This window comes from Nothobranchius furzeri, chromosome 2, assembly GCF_043380555.1.
Source record: "Nothobranchius furzeri strain GRZ-AD chromosome 2, NfurGRZ-RIMD1, whole genome shotgun sequence".
NCBI lineage: Eukaryota > Metazoa > Chordata > Actinopteri > Cyprinodontiformes > Nothobranchiidae > Nothobranchius > Nothobranchius furzeri.
In genome coordinates, this window is record NC_091742.1 from 19,767,202 (window position 1) to 19,786,621 (window position 19,420).

The following is a 19,420-nucleotide window of genomic DNA, read 5'->3' on the forward strand; positions in this document are numbered from 1 at the left end:
GTGGAGGTAACTGGTCCAGGAAAAAAAAAACTCAAAACATCCCTTTCCACAATAACACTCTCCAGTTTATCCTAGGATTGCAGGACAATCCCAGGCCAGACAAGATATATGGTATCTCCATCAAGTTATCTGAACTTGGATGTCTTTCCAGTGTCTAGAAATCCTCCAGAGGAAGGTGACCAGGAGGCATCCTAGTCCAATCCTGAACCAACTCGGATGACTTCTTTCAGTGAGAAGGAGCAGTGGCTCTATACCAATCTCCCCTTGTGGCATAGCCTGGCAACCCTCCAAGGGAAACTTATTTCATGTTTTACAGGTCCTTCTCAAAAAATGTGCATGTTGTGATAAAGTTCATTATTGTCTGTAATGTACTGATAAACATTAGACTTTCATATATATTAGATTCATTACACACAACTGAAGTAGTTCAGGCCTTTTATTGTTTCTAATATTAATGATTTTGGTATACAGCTCATGAAAACCCAAAATTCCTATCTCAAAAGATTTGCATATTTCATCCAACCAATAAAATAAATGTGTTTTTAATACAAAAAAAGTCAACCTTCAAATAATTATGTTCAGTTATGCACTCAATACTTGGTCGGGAATCTTTTTGCAGAAATGACTGCTTCAGTGCGGCGTGGCATGGAGGCAATCAGCCTGTGGCACTGCTGAGGTGTTATGGAGGCCCAGGATGCTTCGATAGCGGCCTTAAGCACATCCAGAGTGTTGGGTCTTGCCTCTCTCAACTTTCTCTTCACAATATCCCACAGATTCTCTCTGGGGTTCAGGTCAGGAGAGTTGGCAGGCCAATTGAGCACAGTAATACCATGGTCAGTAAACCCTTTACCAGTGGTTTTAACACTGTGAGCAGGTGCCAGGTCGTGCTGAAAAATGAAATCTTCATCTCCATAAAGCTTTTCAGCAGATGGAAGCATGAAATGCTCCAAAATCTCCTGATAGCAAGCTGCATTGACCCTGCCCTTGATAAAACACGGTGGACCAACACCAGCAGCTGACATTGCACCCCAGACCATCACTGACTGTGGGTACTTGACACTGGACTTTGGGCATTTTGGCATTTCCCTCTGCCCAGTCTTCCTCCAGACACTGGCACCTTGATTTCCGAATGACATGCAAAATTTGCTTTTATCCGAAAAAAGTACTTTGGACCACTGAGCAACAGTCCAGTGCTGCTTCTCTGTAGCCCAGGTCAGGCGATTCTGCCGCTGTTTCTGGTTCAAAAGTGGCTTGACCTGGGGAATGCGGCACCTGTAGCCCATTTCCTGTACACAGTGGCTCTGCATGTTTCTTCTCCAGTCTGTGTCTTACTCTCTTGCTTGAGGGTGTCAATGATGGCCTTCTGGACAGCAGTCAGGTCAGCAGTCTTACCCATGATTGTGGTTTTGAGTAATGAACCAGGCTGGGAGTTTTTAAAAGCATCAGAAATATTTTGCAGGTATTTAGAATTAATTGGTTGATTCAGATGATTAGGTTAATAGCTCGTTTAGAGAACCTTTTTATGATTTGCTAATTTTTTGAGATAGGAATTTTGGGTTTTCGTGAGCTGTATGCCAAAATCCTCAATATTAGAAACAATAAAAGGCTTGAACTACTTCAGTTGTGTGTAATGAATCTAATATATATGAAAGTCTAATATTTCTCAGTACATTACAAAAAATATATAACTTTATCACAACATGCTAATTTTTTGAGAAAGACCTGTATCTGGGATCTTATTCTTTTGGATAAAATTCACTTCCCGCGTGACCGTAGGTGAGGTTAGAAGGTAGTTGGATCTGTCAATTCAAAACATTGCCTTTTAGCTTAGGCCCAACACCACAACAGACTAGAGCAAAGCTTTTATTACTGGAGACAGAGCCTCAATCCCACCCCATCCTGTCATCACTCATGAACAAGACACTGAGATGCTCTACTTGAAGCAGACCCACTCCCAACAAAGAAGAAGTGGCTTTTGGGGAATAAGTACCATAGCCTCTAATTTGTCTTCTATTTCATTCTGGTCTCTTCACTTCAAATAAACTAAAAGTGATTCAAATATCTTGATGGAGGAGGATCATGACAAACATCTTTCCCAAAATAGTGAGACTGTGGCACCTTTTTGGGACCAATCCTGTGAGGAAACTCATAGGCATCTTCATTTCTGTGGCCTTTAACAGTAAGCCACCTTCACGTAGGCCCACCTCCTGTAGGGAGAAAAACCATAGTCAAGTGCAAAGGAAGCCAGGTTGCAGGTGAGGACATGGCCCAGGGTTTGCTAAACCATTCTGTTCCATTAAGGCCATTTACCTCTTTTTCAGTTAATTGTTTTATGGCTATTTTTTTCCAGATGTAAAAAAATCTTTTACCTTGATGAGTTTCAACTGTCAACTGCAGTCTTCATCTGAAATATCACCAGCCGTTTTACCTTATATGAGCATCTGGTCATTCTAAACTTTACCGTCAAAATAAACAACCAAATAAATACCAATCCCTCCTTTTTTAAACCGAACAAAACCAACTAACAATATTTAGTTATGCTGAATCCTGATTTCATAAACAGAGTTAAAGTTTGGGCCCAGTGAGAGTCACATGGCAGCTTAATTTAGAGTGATTGTAGTTCACTGTTTGGAGTTTTGTCCTCTGAGTACAAAACCAGCTGAGTTCTCAATAGTATGTGTTGTCCAATAGATCTAGATGGTAATACGAAAGCTCCAAGCATGAATATTTAGAAGCCCCTTCATATCAGACCCACAGAAGCCTCATCAAGGCTGTGCTGGAGATAGAGGACTTTTCCTAACTTCCCCCTCATCACCACCCCCTCCCTACTTTCAATATCTCCAATGATTAGTCCTCCTCCATAGGACTGTTTCTTGAGGGGCATGGCTCCTCCTGATATGGTAAGTTTAGCCCATTAGCCGTGCTGTATGACATTAATATCTGACATAGCTCATTGTAATGGTGTCATTTCCAAGTGCAGAAAGGACAAGGGCGTTTGTTGGAATGATTTTAAATGCTAGCCTAAGGGTGCACCAGATGTCCCAAAGAAGCCCACCCAATATTTATACAGCATAGCTGGGAGCCCATATTGCAATTGTGATACAGTCAACTGTCAAAGAGGGCTTAAAATATTCTAATTTCCTTGTCCTCTCACTCTTGATTTCTTTTCCTCTGTCTTTCTTCTTGCAGAATCGCTCTATTTTAATCCTTTTTTTTTCCTACTTCCCTTCAATTCTAATTTACATTTTCACTTCTAGCTTCTTAATTTTTTCCCCCTACTTTTATTTTTTGTTTGTGTCATTCCTGCCTTCGCCAGTCCTTGTATTCTTTGCACTTTCATATGTTTTGATAGTGGAAAGCTTGAGACTTTTGTAAAATCCCTCTGGAGTGCAAAGTAAATAGCATTAGCCAGAGAATTTTTTGAAGTGGTCTGATCTACAGAATACATTCTTGTAAATACAAAGCAATGTTAATGTGTTAACACCACTGACTGTTAAAAATATGGACAAACCCTCAGTGATGTCACACATAGGTCTCTGAAGCTTTGACTTGAAGCCCAGTGGGTGGTTCCGCCATCTCCGCTGTGTCACAAGTCAAATTGTGCTCAGAAAATCAAAAAAATGGGCAAAGAGGAGACGATGAGCGCTACACTATTTTTTGGGCACTCAGGCCTGGCTCCAGGGCATGGCCTTAGAAACCCTCACTGATGGGGGGGTCAGGGACTCTGGGGCGCCAGCCTTTATTTTCATGATAGGTCATCTGAACCATTCTTCTTCTCACCCTTCTTGGACCATTCTGCCATGGAAATCTTACTTGGGCCAAGGTGCCCTAGGCACAAAGACTTATAGCATCATTAGTTTTTCTGAGCTTAGATCAGAGATCCCCAGCTCTCCTCCTCCAAGGCTGGCATCCAGCATGTTTAACTGTTTTCCCTACTTCAACATACCTGATTTTTATCAGCGGGTGATTAACAGGCTTCTGCAGAGCTTAATGAGCTGCTGAACAGGTGACTCATCTAAAACATGCTGGATACTGACCCTCGAGAAGGCAGTTGGCGACCACTGACTTATAGATATTACTGGATTTTAGAAGAAAGCTGTTGTGGGTCAAAATTTTAATTTTGCCAGTATCCTATTTAGAAAATCCTTTACATTTTCCAGATTTAAAAATACAATTTTAATACAGATTTGTTTCAGTCTCTGTAGTCCACTATTCCTGATTATCTGCAATTAATGCATTTACCATAGCTCCTGACATGCATCACTCTCCTACCAGGCAGATGCAGCATCAGACAAGGAGCTGTGCGCGGCGCTGCACATCAAGTTGGACAGGATGAAGGATGAGTGTGATAAGCTGGCAGCGCAGCTGTGCACGAAGGAAGAAGCACATTTGCTTCTGCACAGAAAATACCAGCAGCTGAAGCAGGAACTGGAAGACAAAGTAAGCCAAGAATCCTTGCCATGTTTTCCTGGTGTAATGTGTGTCATTAACAGACGGATTATAAATGCAGATGTTTGTTGCAATGCCAAGCTACTTAGGCTGATTAGAGTTGTGACAGAGATGGTTCAAGTACTAGGAAAGCAAAGAACATCATTCCAAGTAGTAAGGCTTGCTGTAGTCTGTTTTAAGCCAAACAATGCAGTAAACCGTCAAATTTTATTGACCGTCATTAATTTGAAACTACAAGTTTTACCATTACTGTCTGTATCTCTCGAACACAATCACAATCCATTTGATGATGTGGAGTCAGGCTGTGTGTTTGTTATCAGTGCATATACAGTTCCTTTACAGCTTTCAGAGGGTATTCCAGTTGTGTCAGCAGTGTAGTTGTTCAAAAATACAAAAACAAATGTTACTTCTCTCCCTTTCTCACTTGCTGTGCAATAACCAGTTATCAAATAAATCTAAGAGTATTTTCTAAAGGTTCAGATGCACCACATCAACAGGCCTTTTCAGTCTTTACCAATATGGCTTCAGGCGTGGAGGATTAACATCTGCTCACCTCCCTGACTGATGCTTGATAAGTTGTATGAGGCTCTTTCAGGGAAGCCAGGTATTGATCTGAAACTGGTTGAGTGCAGAAAACTGACTCTTATTAATGTAACAGGGCCAGTTTATTATCTCAGTGACGAGATAATGATTCGTTGTCCCTAGGTAGCACTGATGACAGAGTTCCCGTCCTTGGATCATCGATTGCCTTTGTCCCTGGTAGAGACCCTGAAACTGTGGGCAATAATGACCAGAATAAAGAAACATGGCTGGATGGGTTTGATTGAACCCAATTGCTCTTTGTGAATCATTGCTACTATCATCAGACCATGTTAGGTGAGCTGAGATGTGCATCTGAGTCTGAACTACTGAGGCTGGAGCAGAAGGTGTTGCAGTTGGAGGCAGAGCAAGAGACTGTCCTGACTTCGATGGGTGAAGAACTGGACACGGCCTGCCGTAGCCTGATGAAGAACAGAGAAGACAAACTGCAGGTATTAGATTTGTTACTCCTCTTTATTCCTTCTCAGCCTTTGATTGCCTTTTATGTGTTTACTGCAAAGTTTAAAAAACCTTTACCAATAAATGCTCAAAACATTGTACTTACACAAATACTTTCCCTAAGGAGAAGTCTGACACTGCTACTTTGGCATTTATTTTTAACATTTCAAACTCCTGGGGGAAATATTAGATTTTTGGCTTTACTCGATGCTAAATTGTTGAAATTTGTTTTTATGTAGTACTGTCTGTTAGGGATTGTCAGTCAGTCCATTTTCTACTGCCTGTCCAGGATCAGGCTGCAAAGGCAACAGCTGAAGCAGCGATTCCCAGACCTCTTATCCCAGCTGCCTCTTCCAGCTTTACTAAGGGCACTCCAAAGCGTTCCCCTATAACAGCCATGAGATATAATCTCTCGGAGTCCTTGGGCTGCCTCAAGGTGGGACATGTCTGAAGAGTCACATTAGAAAGCTGTCCAGAAGGCATCCTTACCAAAAGCATGAAACACTTCAGATGACTGTTTTGAACACGATGGCCACTTCCAAATTCCTCCCTATCTGTAAAGGTACTGTAAGTCCAGCAACTGCAACAAGGAAGCTCATTTCAGCTGCTGGTATTGGCCATTTCATTTCACTCGTTAGTTCCTGTTAGGGATGGGTACCTTTGACATTTGAATCGATTCGGTACTAATTCCCGGTACCTAGGAATCGATACCAGTACTTAACGGTACCAATTTTCGATACTTTTGAGTGTTTATTATTTTAATTGTCTTTTATAATAATATATTTTTTTTCTCAATATATAACAATATTTGATAAATATCACGATAAATAACATTCAACTGTTTGTATTTTAACATCGTCCTTGTAGTTTTATAAGCTGATAATTAAACTGAAGCAAACATCTTTACTGTGAACTAAATTTACTGTGTATCTTCATTCCTTTTGCCGTCCTTTTTCATTTGATTTTTCCTACTGGGAAGTTAGAATTTCCGAGGAGAAAGCGAATGCACCATTAGCTGATAACAACGGTGGCAATGGAAACTAACATATCAAGCTAACATATCTTAAACATTTTATTTACCTACCGGAGCAGATTAAGATGAGGATGTCTCACTTAGATCGTTGTCACTGGTTTCGTCATCATCCAGTTTCCCATCACATTTAGTGAAGTGGACCCAAGCTTTAGCGTGTGTTCTTTCTACCATGCTGCTCTGTTTACAACTGCGATGACATAACACTCTTGTGCATGCGCAGATGTCTTGGCAAGTTCTCGTTATGAAGGACGGGTACCGAAACGAGGCACCGTTTGAAATGACGTGAATCGGTGCTCGGTCGGTACTATGGAATTCGGTCGGTACCTTAAAAAGTACCGAATTCGTTACCCATCCCTAGTTCCTGTTCCACAGTTAATGACTATAAGTCAAAGCTGAAACATAGATCAACTAGTAAAACAATACATCTTTATCTCACCAGACTGGTACAAAGCCTGTTTTGTTTTGATAAGCCTCAGTTTTGTTATCATGTAAAAATACCTGGCAGTAACAGATTGCTATTCCAAGAAAGTGACAGTAATTTGCCAAATTGTTGGCCAACTGTAGTCTTTTCTTGCAGCAAAGATGTCTTAGTTTTGGCACATTACTGGAGGACTAAAACTTGAGGGGATCTCATGGCTTCCTCTACCATTGATGTCCTGTTTTGCAAGGATTATAGAGGCTGAGCTTAGGCATGGACCAATTATGGGTTTTGAGGTAGGAAGTTTTTAAAAGTCCCAGAGTCAGAAACACCTTTTTCTTCTGCCAAATTGTTCCAGTGGCCTCTTCAGCAACCCAACTGGCAATGCGAAGAATCCTCTTGTGTTCTGCCAAGCTCAGCTCCTTCTCCCATTATCCTAATCACTCATGTTGAGATGCTGATTTGCACCCAAACCTGATTTTTAAAAACAAGTCATGTAATGAAATGAAATTTGAGGCAGATGTTTTAATGTTTAAAAAATACAAACTTTTTTTAAAGGTTCATTTGAAAACAGAAAGTAAAACTAAAACACATCTAACATAAAAAAAATGGTTAGTTGTGCTCAAATCTGATTTTTCTTTTTTTATTTTTGCTAATCAGAATTATTGTAAACTGTCATGAATAAATTAAAGTTGTACAAAGATTGGAGATTGACATGACTTAATTTATTGGTAGAGAAGTCATTTAGGCCATCACACACACGATTTATCATTGTTAGAGATAAATTACAACACTTGGTGAGTGCAGACAGACATAACCTCTAATAAAGTACAACCAACATTTCTATTAATCCTACAAATCTGACCGGATTAGTGTTACAAACTCAGCTGTTTTTGTAACAGATTGTGTGTTATAGGCAGATGGTCAAATTTATAATCACTGTGTCAAATATTTTCACTTTATTAGTTCACTGGGGTAAATTCATGTCTGATTTTTTATCTGATTTATTTGATTAATTCCATATTCCCTTATTGGCCATGCCAGTGATGTGTTAAATGACACAAAACGTCCACTGGAAATATTCCCAAATCTCAACTTGTCTTTTATTATGTCATCTATTCTTTGAACATTACATCTTTGTTTCCATAAAAAATTCCTTTATTAAAAAATGTTTATTATTTAGTTCAAAGATATATCAGATATATATCTCATAACCACGCATCATTCTTTAATTACATCCTGTAACCTCTCTTTGTTGTCCACTAATTTGTTTCTTAAGTTGTCCTCTGGAAGTATTTACAGTCTCATAAACACTGTGACACACACCTGCTCCCCAACAGGCTTGCATCTCATTTTCCTCTCTTGGTTGAGGATAATAATCCTGGCTGCTCTTATTAGAGGTCTCAGTCTGATCCAGCGTGATGCCCCACCTCTCCATTATGTTGAAAGGTGGTTGGCTAATGAGTGAGAATATTAACTGTTCACAGGGTTCAACCGTACCCTACTTATCACATTCGCTAGAAAGTCACCATGAGATATAAGGACATTTGTTTTCCATTAACCAAATGGTTTGATGTATCATTCTGTACAAGATGGACTCTTTGTTGAAGAATCACAAACCAGAGTCAGAGATTAACATTTACCCAGAATGGCTAATTCAGTATCTGTTTTTTGGTACTCTGGTATTTCTAATAGCCACATTAAAGCCCAAACCTAATACGCTCCTAACATGTGGCACATCAAACCAGGTCCCATTATTATTTATTATTTTCTACCCAAAGTTTTCACTGGCTCCTGTGAATTAATTTTTAGGTTTTTTTGTTAGTGCTCAAGACTGAGTTCACAATCTGCATTGACTGCTGATGGATTTGTATGAAAAAATCTGTCTGCAGATAAACTGGAACTTTGCAGTGGTTCTCCTTTTTAAAGAGCAAGTTTGCCGACTTTTACTTGTTATTTTTGAAACCGACCAGACCGGAATTTTTTCCACCAAAATTGGTTCCAGAGTTTGTTCAGTAATGGTGCCAGAGCCGGTGCTTTACTGGTTCTAAGCTGGTTCTTTCAAAGAACCGGACACCTTTTCACAGACTTGGGACTTTGTTGATGCTGTCATGACGTCAGACAAAGTGTTGAGACTAGGGCTGGGATAAACGATTATTTTTAAAACAGTTATTCGGGTGATTATTTTATCAAAAAGTCGACTATTCTAATGTCTAATTAGACAAATAATCTAATGATTATTTTTCTTTAGCGCAAATAATAAAAAACATAAAATCTCAAATAAATACCCCGCAAAAATTTTAATAAATTGGTACTGTAAAACTGTAAACACTGACAGTCCTTCCATTTTGTATAACACTGCTTTTATTTTGTTGCGGCGGGTTGTGTTCTGGTGGCATAGAGCTTGGGAGTGCAGGCTGCTGAGCCTGAGAGGTCAGATACTTATGTTCCTCTCTGTAGGTCACACTGTAATTTAGCATTCATGGACTCGTCCATCTTGGCTCGCAATGGGCAAGGCTGTTGTTGATTTGATGCCAGGAGAGAGCAGAGCATGTCTCGAGTAGAACCTAAGCATTTAACCAGGTAAAAAACAGATTAAGAACAATTCAGCGTTAGCATTAGCAACTCCACAACATGGCAGAACTCCTCTGATTGGTTAACAGCAATGCAACTCTCATGTGTACGTTGAGTCAGTGGAAGAGTTGCATTGCTGTTAACCAATCAGTGGCGAGATGTACAAAATCATGAATATAAATGACTCCAAAACTCCAAATGCTGCCATTTTCTGCCCCCCTCTCCACCAGCTAACTTCCACTTCCTGAAACGTAAGCACCAGTGCTTTTATTCCCACAGTGAACAACACACAAGACATTCATTTGTAAGACAACAGCGAGTGTACTGAAAAAAAAAACTGTTAATGAGAGCTTTAAAAATAAATTTCTTGTGAATACGAGTGAAACATTTCACATTAAAAGAAATAGAAAAATATATTTTCTGTGGCTTTTTGTCCTTTCTGCTGATTTATGCAAAGAGAACGAAGTGAAAATCCCTCTTTGAAAACTTCCTTCTTCGCCGTTTACACTTACTGTTAGTCTTAGCAGTTCCTCCATCTGTTTCCATCTGAATGCTACCATCTTTTCCAATTTCCCAGTGGGAGGTGAAACAAGCATATGGCTTCACAAAAAACATGCCATCCTAGATTTCTTCACATTCTAAAAGAGACATAAACCGTGCCGTCTCATATCGAAACTAGCAGTACTAAAGATTTGGTTGCCACAGCAGTTCTGCTCAAAAAAATACTGGCATTTCTTTCATTTGAAGCCCACAGACAACACTTTCAACTTCCTGCTGTAGGGTTTGGTAAATTGAGTGCTTTAAGAGCTCAATATATACTACCTCTACTTATGACCAATAAGCTGTGATACTCTATATAAATATAGAATACCAACCCTGCTTGGCCTTTACGGTATTTAATCAGAAGATTCTAGGATTCTTTATTTATTAAGGGATTGTACACACTTCGTTTTGCTTCAGAAAAGAGTCAGGTTTATAAAAGTAAGAATTTATTTGACCAACAATTAAAACATGACAAGGTAACTAACATTTACTGTGATGGATGGAACTAGATGTGATGTATGAACCTATGTGTGAATGTGATGTTAGTCAGAACTTCCGTATCTAGGAGAGCTGAGTTCTGGATGCAAAAGAATTTGGTTTGCTTTAAGCTATGAAGTTGATTATTATCAAAAACACATCAGACGCTATCTGTGTGTCTACTTCACCCGTTTTCGGAGACCCTCTTGGTGGATCCGAAGGTCAGAGAGGTCAGAGAGGAAGGCTGACCTCTGGCACCGAAGGGCTGTAGCATACCGTGGCACCGACTCTTCAGTCCAGAGATGTCTCGGGTCACGACAGATGGATGGAACCGCGCGTCTGGGACTCTGAAGGAGTCTAAACAATATCAGCTCGTTCTGCAGGAACTGTTGCGGTATCAGCTTAGCAGGTGCAAAAAGGTTTTGACGACATGTCAAAAGCTTTGATTGTTAAAGAGGGTTTTGCTTCAGATGGCTGGTCTGAAGCTTTCTCTAGAACTGAGGAAAAACCAGAGTGATCTGGTTTTAATGTTCTCTTGTTAGAATTTGTGTAGCCAACCAGAGGTTGACAAGTTTGAGGAACATTACCAAGAATCTCAGAAAGATGCCTTCTTTGATACCGGAGGCTCTGATCTGGGGTAAGGGACTAATTATGTGTCATGACTTTGTCCTTGCGTGAGTGCAAATGGTGATGACCTTGTCATATTAACATGCTGAAACATATTTCAATCACTGTAATCATACCATAACATTCATTTCAAACTTCAATCATTGAGCACAGATTAATGAAACATTTCATTATATTATAAATATTATAAGTAGCAATAAACAAACATTTATTTAATGATTATCTAGCTTATAAGTTGTAGAGGTTCATATCTGATTTAGGAAATCTGGGCTGCGAGTGTTCCTTATATGGAGGCATGAAGAACCTTGAAAGATTGGACCTTGAGGAGAGAACATTATTGTTGGTATTTTGTTTTCTGTGTTCAGAGCTGCAGGCTCTGAGCTCCAGCTGGTGGGATGAAGGCAGGCTGATTTAAAAGGGACACATGCAGTCTCGTGTCTCCTTTTTGACCAGATGTTGAATGATCAAACTGCACCTAAAAACTGACCATTGCTGGACGTTACAGTGCCTACTCTTTACATTTTTCCTATAGTTTCACCTCCCTTTTTTTGTCTGCCACCGTGCCAAGCAGGCTTTGGTGGTTCGAAAAAAGTTAACAGAGCGAGATGCTGAGACATGCTTCATCTTCCCACACAGTCACATGCTCTTACGTATGGCTGTACACTCCAGGAGAAAGGGACCTCTGCTTCCATGCTTTATGCTGCCAAATCAACAACTTCAGAAATTCATTTAGCTTGGAGTGAAAACGAAGGGGGGGAACACATTACACCTGTGCAGCAACATTGTTTTCGGCAAGGCTTGGGACAGAAAGGATTTAGAAAATTGGACTGTTTCTCACTTTGAATATGCAAAAATACCCTGTCTCTGGGTTATCTTTAGAAAATGAAGCAACACTTTTTTGAGCTGTGGGTGACTGCTCTTGCAAATTAATGTTTGTCATCTTTTTACCAAGCATAGCTCAAGGGAAGTTATGTTTTGCTTTGTTAGCAGGGCGAGATGTATCTGTTCTGGCACAAGCTCAGCTGCTCGGTTTATAGCAGCTTCCTCACAATATTGCATTTGCAGGTGCTGCTTCTTTGTGTAGTTGCAGCCAGACTGTGGAGTGTTGATGTGTGCCTGAAAGTCCTACTTAAGGCTAGTTTATACGTCTCCGTCTGCGTCAGTACGGAGACACGCAACGCCGTTGTCCGTCATCACAAGAGCTCTCTAAAAGGCTTGCAAGGATAGATGGAATAGAGTCCACTTTTCTAAATATCTGTCGAAAACGACGGAGACCACAAGCCTGTGGGTGGTCAGTACGCCGCTTCCTTCAACTTTGTTGAGCACCGTCTGACTATATAAACGTCAATACAACTGTGACTGAAGGAGTACAAAGAAACAGCAAACTTTTTATTCATGTCGGAAAATTAGGGGACACAAGTTTAACTGACTGGATGAAGAGGTGGAGGACAAATTTGCACATGTTAAAAAGTCTCTGAAATACAAAAACACAATGTAAACACTAGCGTCGTGTTTGCACGGATGGCAGTATACTCCAAAAAAACGCTACAGCCTCGGCTGTCCTGAGGACGACTTGTTTTACAACACTGACGCACCAATGGAGAAGTATAAAAGAATAAGGTTTGGCGCAGTGGTATTTTGGTTCTGTTGTTTTTTGTGTGTCCCCTTTTTTTTCTTCGCATCATCTCTTTCTTTCTACTGGTCTAGAAGCATATTCTTGTACATCCTTTATTGTTTGTTTCTGTGAACTTTTTTACCTCACCTCTTCTTTTCCTCTCCCCTTTCTCTTTCATTCCACGTGTCCGTGACCTTTGGGATTTAAACCAACCAAAAGCATTTCTACTAAAGTTTTGATATCAGGCGGGGCATTGTAGCTTAAACTATAATACTCCACCTGTGAGAGTAAAACTGTAAAGCTTGTTTTCTGCACTCGGACATCAATTCTGACTGCTGTTATAGCCGGACAGAACATGGGGGGGTGGGGTGTTTTGAACAGTGCTTTAACGAAGAAAAAAAAGACAACCCAGGAAAACGTCCAGTTAACCTGCCTTGGTAAATCACAAGCACATAAATGCTTTTAAAGATTAAAGAAGAAAATTTTGGGAGAAAAAAATTAATAGCTTGTAATGTTTTTATTGTATGGCTATATATATATATATATATATATATATATATATATATATATATATATATACACCGTAAATCCTCTAATACAGGCCGGTATTCAATTAAAGGCCGGGTCTCCAATTTTGGCCGGTGCCGGAGTCAGCGGAGGTAAATAATGGCCGGTCTCTTATTGTGGTCGGGTGGATTGTGGTAACAAGCAAGTATGAGCGTCCCAGCGGCAGGGTTATAGTCCCCAAATTAACCAGCAGGAGGCAGTAGAGGTTCACGCAGATCTTTATTGAGCTTTTTCTTCAACGCTTTGTAACGCTACAGACACGAACCTCTATCACGCTCCTACCACACAGAGTCACGGTGTCAGTTAACCATGCTAATTCAACCCCTCCACAGAACACACATCACCTTCCCTGTGGCTTACATAACACTCACACAACACGCAAATCAACACATAGGAACTAGCAGAACGATAGGAAACACATATAACACAATACCCAGAATGCACATGGCTTACAACCCCAGCCAGGTCATTACACTATCAAGTTCAAAGAGAACGTGCTGATTATGCTGCAGAACATTCTGGAGAGCAGCAGTAGGGGTTGTATGAACTAGTCAACTTCACTATACAGTGATCCCTCGCTACTTCGCGGTTCGTTCATCGCGGATTCGCTGCTTCGCAGATTTTTTCTTTGGAGCATTTTTCAGGGGGAATTCGCAGATTCGCGGTATTTTTCACTGATTCGCGGTATTTTTCTATGCGAAATATCAAGAAATTCTTGTTTTTTCATCAATTTCATCATAAAATGCACTTTTTGTAATAAAACTAGAAAAAAACAAGTAAAAAAAATTTTTCTTGAGTTTTTTCCACAAAAAGAGAATGTGATCATACGATAATTCAATAGGGAGCGTGGTTTCACAGACGCGGAAGTGATAGCGTCGGTGAAACGCCGGCTGATCTAGGAAACCCCCGAGCGTTCGAGCGTCAACGAAGTGACACGGAAATGCCGGGCTTTCCAGAAGTAAGTAAGATAACTTACTATGAGCTGATAGTTCGTTGGATTGATCGGTAGGTTGGAAACTCTGATCATGAATCTGAAGAAACGATGACTGAGTGGTGAGCTGGAAAGGCGACTTCCATTTATAGCCGCGGTTTGTGACGTAGGTGCAACGTGGAGGGAATCCCCGCGAGGGGCATGCTGGGAGTCCCTACTTCGCGGATTTTCACCTTTCACGGCCAGGTCTGGAACACATCTACCGCGATAAACGAGGGATTACTGTAGTGACTTTTTATGCCTGTCGTCGACTAGTCGCTGTCACGTGATAATGACCGGCAAGATGCAGCCCTCGGAAAAGACAGCAGCCTGCTATCAGCAGGTGACAAGCTCCTGCGCTCTGGGGGGGGGGGCAACGCGCTGTGCCAGACCGTAGGTACTGACACGCGATCGTTCATGTCGTTTCATTTCCTTTAATGTTTTCTGTCTTTTATTTGCGCCTGATGTGTATCGCTGCTGTGGAGCGGGGCGCAACAACTTGTCCTCCGACGCACAGATCACTGATGCGGCCGGCAAGCAGGGAGTGCTCCGCTGTTTTCGCGGTCGGTAGATCTGCCTCCTGAGCACGGCCACAGTAACAATCAGGTGTCGCCACCTCAAAAACTAATTTAACACGCGATCGTTCATGTCATTTCATTTCCTTTAATGTTTTCTGTCTTTTATTTGCGCCTGATGCGTTTCGCTGCATGCTGTGGAGCGGGGCGCTGCGCGCATCACCTTGTCCTCCGACGCACTGATCACTGATACGGCCGCCAAACAGCGAGCGCTCCGCTGTTTTTGCGGTCGGTAGATCTTTTAGAACTGCAGTTCAAAGGTAACTCATGAGGTGAATATATATGAACCCAGGTAGCAGTTTTTCTTTAGGATTGAGAGGAGATGCAGGAAGATAATAAACAGACAGGACAGAAAAATAGTCAAATAAAAACAAGTTAGTTTTTGTACCTGCTGTTGCAACAAACAGACACCATTGAAGGTCATCAGAAGTGAGGAACAGAAAATGAAATAATTATTTTAATGTTTAGAGCAGCAGGAACTCCGAGAGGCTGCAGGCGCATCAGTGAGTTTGCGGCTGCTGCGCAGGGGGAGGGGGGAGAGAGCTGAAGCAGGGGGAGGGGGGAGAGGGCTGAAGCAGAAACTACCGTTGTTAAAAGAAATGTGTTTAACTTTGAAAATGTGGGCACAATTTTAATTGTCAAAAACTCCAGCGAACAATTAGTTCATTTTGCTCAATTAGAAATAGAGGCCTGCCTCTAATACTGGCCCTCCTTCCAATAAAGGCCTGGAGCTTGATGAGCTTGAGTCAAATACAGGCCCGGGCCTGTATTAGAGGATTTACGGTGTATATATATATATATATATATATATATATATATATATATATATATATATATATGTATATATACATATATATATATATATGTCAAATTGAACTGAAATCGCAATTTCTCGTAGACAAATCAATTATCTCCTAAAATTGTTCAGTCCTAGTGGACAGTGTTGAAGATAGGGCTGATAAAGTACCAATGTTTGTATGCTGGTTGAAATCCTGTTTTCTGTCATGGCCGACTGGGGCCTGCCAGTCAATAAGTCCAAGAGCCAGTCACAGCAGGCTGCAGTGTAATTTGAGTCTTGACAACTTTTGCAGAATAATCATGTTGAAATTGGAGCTTTAGTTATTTAAAGGTATCTGGATGTAGGAGTCTTCATTTTCCAAATGGCAGAGGGAGACATGAAAAGCAAAAGCAGCAGAGTCTAACGTAAATGGTCTGTATTTTGATATAGCACCTTCTAGAGTCCTAGAACCCCCCAAGGCACTTTACAACACAATCAGTCATTTACTCATTCACACACACATTCACACGCTGGTGGGGATGAGCTACAATGTAGCCACAGCTGCTCTGGGGCGAACTGACGTGGGCCTGATAGACATGGAAGCACTCTCCAGAGGTTCAGTAGAGATACAACAATAATTATTTACTACATTTTTTTATTTTATTTTATAAATATTTTAATCTGAGAATATTTTGTTGAAGAATTTACTGCATGTAATGTTTTATTTTAAAATGTCATTAAAGCTGTATCAGTTTACACAAAAGAGAAATCTTTTTCACTTTGATCCCTCACTGTTGTGGAATGAAATAAACCGTTATACTTACTATTACACTTTTGGCAAATATACTTAAAAGAAACCAAACTGCCACAACATTCAAATATTGATTAAAATATACTAGGAAAACAAAACAAAAAACAAAACAATAATAGTCTCAGAGAACCACCATTTTAAAGATTGTTGACAATAAAATCACAGAGGGATAAACATCGTTTGCAACAAGTTATTGATTTATTTAAACAAATGTTACACCTAGCTACCGCGCAAGGGCAGGCTGTCCCCACACGGCCTGTCGCTTTGATCACCTGACACACGGGTGGCGACATACTGCAGCGGCCAGCGGTAAAAGCCAGCCATGCACTTTGTTCCAGGGCGAATAGCAAGTCTTCTGTTGTTTTGATTGGCCATCAGATTGGAGGGAATGTTGGGTTATTAACGCAGTTCAGAGTTGAAAAATAAACAGTAGATATGAAGTGTCACAAGGTTTTGCTAGATTAAAGTGAAATCTTTTGACTTTACTATATATAAAATAAGAAAAATTTGTGAATTGGTTCATCCCCCCACGCAATGTTGATGGTGAACAGATCAAAACACTGACAGAATCCATGGATGGCAGGCTTTTGAGTGTCCTTGCAAAGAAAGGTGGCTATATTGGTCGCTGATTTGTTTTTGTATTGTTTTTGAATGTCAGAAATGCATATTTGGGAATGTGGAGATGTTATATTGGTTTCACTGGTAAAAATAAATAATTGAAATGGGTATATATTTGTTTTTTGTTAAGTTGCCGAATAATTATGCACAGTAATAGTCACCTGCACTCACAGATATCCCCCTAAAATAGCTAAAACTAAAAACAAACTAAAAACTACTTCCAAAAACATTCAGCTTTGATATTAATGAGTTGTTTGAGTTAATTGAGAACACGGTTGTTGTTCAATAATAAAATTATTCCTCAAAAATACAACTTGCCTAATAATTCTACACTCCCTGTATGAATGATGCACTGTAGTGTAAAGCATTTTGGAGTCCTCTGACTCTGAAAGCTGCCATAGATGGGTGGGTCACTTATCTTTGAGTAACAGAAAATCTTTATTTGTCCTCTTTCTGTCATTTGTTCTACCCCCTGGCCATTTTTTCAGTTTTTTAAGCAAACTTTGTTCAAGTCAGCTGCTTCTAACGTGAACTCGGTGTCTTTATCACTGTATCAAATTAATCCCTATTTAAGCCAGCATGGAGGGGTGTCTTCCTAGAAACTGTATTTTAAAATAGTTTTTTTTTGTTTGCTTTGGTTTTTTTTCCTTTCATAAAGAAAGTTGATATGTGACCAAAAGTAGTTAATACACTAATTTCATATAAGTTTTCCCCATAAGTCTTCCTCCTGCACACAGATCATCATGCACTGATTTAGAAACAGGATCAAAGAGAAGGGGCTGATGTAGAGAATCAATGCTCTATCTGCAGCCTTACTCAAAACAAACCCCTTCATATTTTAGATAGAAATTACAGAATAAACATTGATGTGTTGCTAAATATTCATGCCTGTTTAAATACCTAAGATGCTCAGCCAAATGTTGCATTTAAAAGGGAACGCTAAACCAATGATGTGAATCTGTTACTAGAGGAATATAATCTCTTTTTTTTAACTTGTTTTTCTATTTTACTAGTTCCTGTAAAAAGTCTTACTGCAGCATTTTGAAGCAGCTGGAGGCTTTTTAGAGAATTATGTGGAAATCCCCAGTGTAAAAAATGACAATAGAAAAGCCTAGAGTAGTAAAAACTCGTTTATGTGGAGCTAAATGCAGCATCCATTCAATCTGTCTTTGAATCACACTCATGTTACGTCAGCACTCCTCTTAACACAGACACACTAAATGGCTAAATGTGCAAGACAATTTGTCAGTGGGTTACATTGCAGCAGCTTTATATGTTTGTCTCATTTCCCAAATTTTAGTTATCATGATGAAAAGATAATGAGTTCTAGAAAGCTTTCCCCCTCAGTGAAGGACATATCCTGGTCATAACTGTAGTTGTGCTGCAATACAATATAAAACCATTCAGGGAAACTGTATGGCTACCTCATGATTCACAAATCATGAAATGTTTATTGTTTTAAAGCATAATTTGTACATTTAAACTGGGTGAAACACCCTGGTCTGAAATCTAGAGTATAACTTCTCAACATAACAAGCCAATCACAAAGAGGATAAAGATGAGACACATATAATACTTTTCTTTAACAACCAGTCCTAGGAAAATTCTTGATGTCTGGCGTCAAAACCAGTGACCACTGCGAAAGGGCAGCTGACAACCCAGGAAAGACCTGGTGACGGCCTGAAGAGACTGCTGGCAGGAGGGAACAGACCCCAATGGGGCTAACACGGGTTAGCTACCCGTGCTAGCAGAATCCTTGTATTATAGTGATTTGGATCCACCCAACCATGGCTACAAAAGGAACAAAAGGAAAAATACCCCTTGAGTCTGTGAGAGTGGGGGTGGAAGATGACTTGTCGGTGGATCACACGGTAACAGACCCTAGAACGTGAAGGTGTGGCCAGTGGAAGTGGGATGCAGATGCTTTGTAGCCAGTTCCATAATAAGGCTTTTGAAGGAAGTAGGAATCAGAGGCCAGGCCCAAAGGAGGGCAATCAAAGGGCTTGCCACTGCAGCGGAACAGAGCAGTCACTGGCTGTGGCTGAAACGAAGGGATGCAATTTGGGCTGCCAAATGATGACGTGGTGCTTCCGAGTGACACACACCCGGGTCTGATCAACCAGGGGTGGGCCAACCCCGGCAGATAAATGGCCGAAACACCCAATGAGGTCGGGGCACACAACTGAAGGTGTGTCGTGCTGGTTTCACCACGAAATCTATGGCAAAGCTCACTCCACCAAGTTTTCAATCAATTGTTGTGCCGAAAGGGATCTTTAACAACCAGTCCTAGGAAACTTCTTTGTTTACACTATAGTTGCACAAACACA

At 40.4% G+C, this 19,420-nt stretch overlaps 1 protein-coding gene across 2 annotated transcripts in view; it reads left to right on the forward strand.

Moving 5' to 3' along the window:
- Positions 1–19,420, forward strand: part of LOC107378161 (centrosomal protein of 128 kDa) — a 104,408-nt gene that overhangs the window by 42,250 nt on the left and 42,738 nt on the right. For both annotated transcript variants that reach the window (XM_015948232.3, XM_054748382.2), the window contains 2 exons: positions 4,276–4,440; positions 5,316–5,480. In XM_015948232.3, coding sequence (XP_015803718.3) covers positions 4,276–4,440; positions 5,316–5,480 — 330 coding nt within the window. The remainder of the gene's footprint in view (positions 1–4,275; positions 4,441–5,315; positions 5,481–19,420) is intronic.